The 7098-nt window shown below is 35.2% G+C and overlaps 1 protein-coding gene across 1 annotated transcript in view; it reads right to left on the bottom strand.

Moving 5' to 3' along the window:
* Positions 1-302: 302 nt before the first annotated feature.
* The window catches only part of LOC105122514 (cycloartenol synthase-like), a 9092-nt gene continuing 2296 nt past the window's right edge, over positions 303-7098 (bottom strand). Inside the window, 12 exon segments of the mRNA XM_011021649.1 lie at positions 303-804; positions 977-1060; positions 1394-1474; positions 1643-1820; positions 2024-2167; positions 2260-2306; positions 2853-2909; positions 3721-3819; positions 3893-4015; positions 4124-4246; positions 6453-6566; positions 6972-7097. Coding sequence (XP_011019951.1) covers positions 685-804; positions 977-1060; positions 1394-1474; positions 1643-1820; positions 2024-2167; positions 2260-2306; positions 2853-2909; positions 3721-3819; positions 3893-4015; positions 4124-4246; positions 6453-6566; positions 6972-7097 — 1296 coding nt within the window. The 3' untranslated portion in view covers positions 303-684.

A 7098-nucleotide genomic window follows, 5' to 3' on the forward strand; every position in this document is an offset into this window, starting at 1 on the left:
TGAACTCTTTCTTCTTCTTTTTTTTTAATTAAAAAAAGGCCTCACACAAGTAGGAAAAAACTAGTTTTTTTCATTGAACTAATCCGGGTCCAGTCTCGAGTTTTTACATGTCGCCGGTTTGACCAACAAGTCATGCAAAATCTCATAACTATGATGTGAAAAGGGCACTCTTAAAATCGTCCAGAAAGAAGTTCAATTTCAATTGAAAAGAAAACTAGCCCAAGGATACTTTCAATAAATAAATAAAAAAAACATCAGCTATTCAACAGTTTAATCCACAAGACATGCTATTATGTACCAGCTAAGTTTAAGTCAGAGCAGCAGTATATTTACTGAAGATGTAATCGGAATGGATGGATTGCATTACAAAGGACCAAATGCATAAATTAGACACGAGATAGTGGAGTCGTTGCTCATTGACACATTGCACGGTTCTAATTCCGGCAATGAACTGCTACACATGAAGCTTGCTCACAGAAAGATGAGATGGGTTTTATTTTCTTCATCCTACTTTTTGGAAGAAGTTTTGGTTGATTGCTCGTTCCTCATAATATCCCAAGCAATGAAAGACGCAAACAGCCTGAAAGAACAAACAGGAGCTACAAAACATTGAAAACGGTATTGTTTCGAACAAAAACAAAGTTGTAACCATGATTTCAATGGAAGGAAATGGGCAAGGTACTCCTATGAAGCCTTGGCCTGCAACACCCGACACCGGTATTCTCCCAATGCCCAAATGGGGAAAATGTCCCTGTAGGCAGCATATGTTATCATGCAATTCCTATTGAAAACTCCCATGATTTCCTGCAACGAGGACAAGAAATGAAAAGTTTCAAGTATATGGGCATTGGAGAACAAGGACCTTCAACGATAGGGGATACGAGCAAAAGCACATGACCATATGAAGTAAATAATCAAACTCCGCCACAATGATGATTAAGATAAAGAAGTGTTTAAATAGCAGGTATAGAATAACCTGCTGCGGAAAGTCTCCATTTTCCATCTGGGAATTTATCAAATATCTTGCTGCCCGGTGCAACGGTTCTGGCTCTCTCTCAGCCTGCATATTTAATAGGATATCCAATAAAATTGCATGCACGCAAGAAAAATAGAAGTTTCTAGCAAACAAATACCATGGTATGCTATTATGATATCAAATACCCCATGTAATCGATCATGTATAGCTAAATTATGAATGAAGTCATCGTGTTTCAACATTATTACAATAGAGATGACATTCTTTTTTTTTCCTTTTCCCTTCCAAATCCTGACAACTTCTAGCTTGATACCAGTCAATTTTAAAAACTTCAGGTAATATTTCACTCCATGTACCAAATGAAGTGGTAATAAGATGCAGTATAATTCAATGTCAAAGCAGTGAGATTCACTATACCTGCCCAGCATCAATGAGAGACAACATAGCCCATGCTGTATTTACCACATGAGCTCTGTTCCCTTCAATATTTGAATATATCTGTACAAAAGAAAATATTGAAACAAGAGCTATATGCAATAAAAATATTGAATTGAACACAATAATATGATTATAACATAAGCACGTGAGAAGCATTAATGATAACAAATGACATGCATCAGGGGTGGGAGAGAAGGAAACAAATATTTGATAGTAAAAACATCTAACCTTGTTTTGACATGACAGATAACTCTCTCCCCAACCACCAGAAGAACACTGTTTGGACAGCAGAAAATCACAGGCTTTCCGAATGCTAGAGCTATTATTGAAGTTTTTTCCAGCAGCCACCAGCCCTTTTATGCCAAACCATATGCCATAGGTGAAGCAAACACCCCATGAGCCATACCTGTTGAGCAATTATAGATATCAAAGGACTACTTATTTCTTCAGTTGAATTTAATGAAACTATGTATCTTAGGCACTTGAAGAAATTGTTGAATGGGCTATCTTTACTAGTGATAGATAGAAAATAAGAAAGCAGTGATACAAATTAATGACTCATAATCAATTAGTCCTCCAAAGACAGGTTTTTAATGGAAGCGGACAAACCATGAGCCATCCTTCTCCTGGATACTTTCAATGAACATAGTCGCCTTTCTGATACAACTTTCTATTTCTTCTGACCGGTGTCCAGGATATAATTTCTTAAACGATGTCAAAGCTTGAATTGCAGCTGAAGTACATTCAACATATCTATAGAAATGCCATAGTTAGCATTTAAATGAATCGTGAAATGGACAAAAAAATTGTCACAGCCAATTTAACTCAATTTCCTGATATCTTACGGGTAATCAATAACAATGTCACCAAAAGTTTCAGCTGGGTTGATCAACTGACAATGGCAATGTTAAAAAAAAAAAGAAAAAAAAGAGAGAAGTGATTAGATGTATAATCCAATTGCCATAATAGATTAGAGTTAAGAAGTTCATTTCTAGTTCAAAGAAAAAAATAAAATGGCCGCATTGTGATTCACTGTATAACATGCACTGTGCAGCAGATGATTTCTTCAAGCGAATCTACAAAATGATGACTCAAATACTGCCCATGCTCACTTGCAATCATTGACATCAAACATCAATTCAGTGAGCTTCATTAGCGGCCACAAATGATAGAGAAAACATAGTAAGCAAATTCAAATGATCCAATTTATGGGCAGGAGATTTTCTCTTTGGATAACAAAGGCATCAAAACAACCTCTACCTGCATGAGAAGCTTGAAAACAAGGCCTAGTGATCATGGTATGTATATTAAAACATTTAATATGACATTAGGGTAGAGGTTATAAAAGAACATACTTTGTACTAATCCCATGCCAAAATTATCTTCATTAAATACAGAGTTGTGTAATAGCAATAAATGCAATTGTCAAGGTGACTACCTCTAACCAGCTGTAAGATCTCGTGAGCTCATATGTTGCGAAACCACCATCCCCATTCTACAGAAAACGGGAAAAGAGCATTCAGTTGCATTAAAAAAAAAAAGTTGTCCCTTGAATAGAGGGCTGTTAAGAGCAATCTCTGAAAAAAAAAAAATTCCAAATGACTGTCACTTTGTTTCATAACAGTAGATGTTTCCCTAATCCCTACTCCTGCAAAGTGCCCAACAGTCTGTCATAGCATTTGCATATCCAAGAACCACTCTTCTGCATAGTATCAAAATCCAAGTAAAAAGAAAAAAAGAAATTCCATAACAATTTATGACAGTATGCCATCACCCTATAAAAAAAAAAGGAACAAATGCAAATCAATCAGGAGACTTTTTTAAGTCCTCAAATCAGAAAAAGTTCATTAAAGGAGATACATCTCCTTCAATAATTTCCCCAGTCCCTTTTTGAAGAATACTAGTAATAATCATGTAACATTGAGAAAAATCATATTTTGAATACATTCTATGTTAATAATAAAAAGAGGATTAGGCAAAAAAAAAAAAAAAAAACAGAGAAAATAATGGTTAAAAGTCTTGGGCAAGAAAACTTGCGGGTGCTGGTTCGAGTCTCAAGGGAAATCATTTCATATAAATATCCTAAAAAATAGGGCTCTCTCCAAATTCCTCCTTCCAGAACTCCAATATGGTGGGATCATATCAATGTGATGGCCCTTGGTATAGTTGTAATATTGGAATTTTATATCTTTTGGCATGTTTAAACACGCAGAGCATATTTGTTACAAGGTATGAATAACTCTGTTGTCCCATTAATGCAGACTTCGAGATAAATTCACATCCAAGATCATAAAGTCATCAATTACCTGTAATGAGAGGATGACATTTACTGCATCATAAAATTGGTTTGCGACTAACGGTTCCCCAACAATCTCAGATGGAATTTTTGATAATAAGAGAGCAGCCTGTGAAAGATTTGGATATATTACAAAAACAAAACAAGCATAACGAGCACTTTTAATTTGATCGAGCCATTACTTTTAGTCCCTCTGCTGTGCAATCTGAGATGGGCCATCCATGATCTGCAGTTGAGAAAGGCCATGCACCTTTGGAAATATGGCGATACCAGTAATGAAGATCTCCAGGGCAATCTTCCAAAACCTTCAAAGCAAAGAAAAATGGATCAACAAGGATAGTTAGATTAGTTAAGAGACAACATAATAAAAGCTCTCCCACAAGAAACACCAATAAATTAAGAAAAAACCACACCTGTGAATTTTTAACGAACGCATGTGCTTTTTTTAAAGTTGGACTGTATTCCTCAACAAGATTAGTTGAAATAATTGCTTGAACAGCAAAAGCAGTGTCCCACAATTGACTTCCATTGTAACCCTGGAACAAAATTATCATGTCTACTGTAGCTGGTAATTTCAGCTTCATAACACACAATATAACAAAACATAAGAACCCAAAGCTATTGCCCATGGAACCTCATGAGTTTTCGATGACATAGCACCCACACATTGCAAGGACAGCAAACAAAATAAGTTAAAAGGTGATGTAATATATTTTGGTCAAACACATCCTTTCGGTAACAAACATAAATTTTGATCTGATGGCTGAATTGGGATGAAATTTTGCTGGAAGGTTTCGGAGGCCATGTTTCCTATAGCATATTAAACCCGGCTTGGGAACCGGTCATCCCAACCACTGGCCCAAGCCAGGTTGCAAAAAAGGGTCACCATGAGGTTGACCTGAAACGACGCCACTTTAACTTTCTTAAAAGAAAAAAAATTGAAATATTGTTTTGATTGACCTAGGTCAACCCACCCAACTCATAACCCTAGCCTGGTCGAGTCATGTACTAAGTCGAGTGTAATACCTTTTTTTTATAGGGTCTGATTTTTATAGTCACCTAAGATCATTAAAACTCCCAAATTTGGCCTAGAAGTTGCCATTTGGAATTTGCTGTATTTTCTCAATTGATTTAGGATTCTTTTTCCTATTTAGTTTAGAACTCTTTTATTATTTTTCCAGCATTGTTTAAAACGTTTTTCCTAGTATATAAGCAGCCTAAAAGAACTTTAATATTCAATTTTGATAAGAGAAAATATTAAGTAATAAAAATTCGAATTAGGGTTTTTGTGGCCGAGATTCTTTTCGGCAAAATTTTATATTTTTGTGCTTCTTGTAATTCTTATGTTATTTTTGTCAACGTTAATTGATATCAAAGCCCAACAATTTAGTTAGTGCTATGCACTAGAATAACCACAACTTTAAATGGGTTTTAAAAGTTGGTCATGGATCTATGATCACTCTCTTCGTGATTCTTAGGTTCCTCACCTTCACTAACTAATGGGTAAATTATGCAATTTGTTTCTGCATTTCTTCTATCACCAGTTCCTAAACATCTTTTTCTTGATGGGAAACCTCCTCAACTCCTACACGAGAATATCCTGATCTGCATCCTTTTTCAGAGGCAAGGGCGGATAAGGCAGTCTGTAGATTTGAATGAATATCATGTAGAAATAGGGTTTCATATAAAAAAATCTTCAAGTTTGTGTAGGCAGAGGAGTTTATCGATTGGTTGAATGATTTAAAAAATGGAGGGCTTTTGGTGATTCCATTTATGTCAAGATAAATGTGAATAGGTACTCTCCCTCAGTTTATAATAGTTATTTTAATAAAGATTATAATGATAATAATAGCATAGACAATTATAGTAATGGAAGTGATAATATCATCGATGATATCCTTGTTAATAAGTTAGAGATTAAGTGCAAAGAGAACATGGAATGTACTCAACAAAAAAAAAAATTATTGATTTAGGGTATGTTAATCCCTTTGATTACATATTTACTATTATCACAATGATAGATTTGTTCAAAGATTATATTGATACAATACTTATTGATGAAAGATTGAAGCTGATATCTAGAATTCTTGTACACCTTGAGCGAAGAAAGAATAGGAGTTGAAGAGCCTTAAATGGACATGCACAAGATCAAGGCAGAAATAATTTGATCTCGAGGATAAATCTTTCCAACACGAGAAGACTAATACAGGAGATGTTGGTCAAACACACAGCCTTATGGTAACGGGCTTAAATCCTGATCCAACAGTTGGATCAATATGAAATTTTGCTAGGAGATTCTAGGGGCCATATTCCCTATTAGGTTTGGTAGCAAGTCATTTGAGGTTGTTAAGACCTGCCAATTTAGCCTAGAAGTTACTATTCAAGATTTGTTGTATTTTCCTAGTTAATTATGATTCTTCTCTTTTTTAACTAAGAAAGCAGCTCAGAAGAGCTGTAATATTCAGTTTTTGAGTAGAGAAAATATTGAGTATTAAAAATTTGAATTAGGTTTCTTGTGGTTGAGACTCTTTTAGGCAGAATTTTGTCTTTCTTTGTGCTTGTTGTCTTTCTTGTGTTGCTTATGTCCGTGTCAAAAAGCCAACTCATTATATTGCAAATTTTTGCTAACTACAACTTGTGTGGGTGACTTTTCCCCATTTTGAACTCCCGCCCACAGGTTGCAAAAGCACCAACTAGAAAAAAAGAACTTGAGACAAAGAATGTGGAAATTAAGATTACGACCTGCATTTTCATTCCATCTTCAGCAAGCCAGAGGTAATCTTGTATTCTAGGAATATGCAACTTGAAAGCTTCTGAGTTAGGGTCTTCCACCCAACAACAAAGCATATTTAACACCTGTATACCAAAAAAACAAACAGGTTAGAAAAACAAAGAAAGACACCCACTGTCCCCTACTGATGGCATTGTCCTATGCGCATGGAGCTACCGCTAAATACTAGCAAAAAAGGCCATATACATAGGGAGATGATTTCAAGAAAATCAAAGGAACCAAAGAAAAGTGAATAAAATCATCTCGAAGAGACATCTAAACAAGCACTAAATGGATCAAATTTGTCGTGGATCTTGAAAAGGATAGAACATATTAACTTTAAATGATCATTTTCCCTTCACAGTTTCAAATTAAGCATCAACTTTTGCAAACATTAACAGAATTGAAACGTATACCATATTTACAGGTCCCTCCAAAATTTCAAATTAAGTATCAACTTTTGAAAGCATTAACAGAATTGAAATGCATACCTTATTTACAGGTCCTATGCAAAGATAACGAGTATTTTCATCTTCATAGTGTATGTGCTCAATTGCAGTACAAAGTGCCTTTTCTCTCAACTTCTTTCCAGGCCAATGCATTAGAACAGGTTCAGCA

This window comes from Populus euphratica, unplaced genomic scaffold (assembly GCF_000495115.2).
Source record: "Populus euphratica unplaced genomic scaffold, PopEup_1.0 scaffold20.1, whole genome shotgun sequence".
NCBI lineage: Eukaryota > Viridiplantae > Streptophyta > Magnoliopsida > Malpighiales > Salicaceae > Populus > Populus euphratica.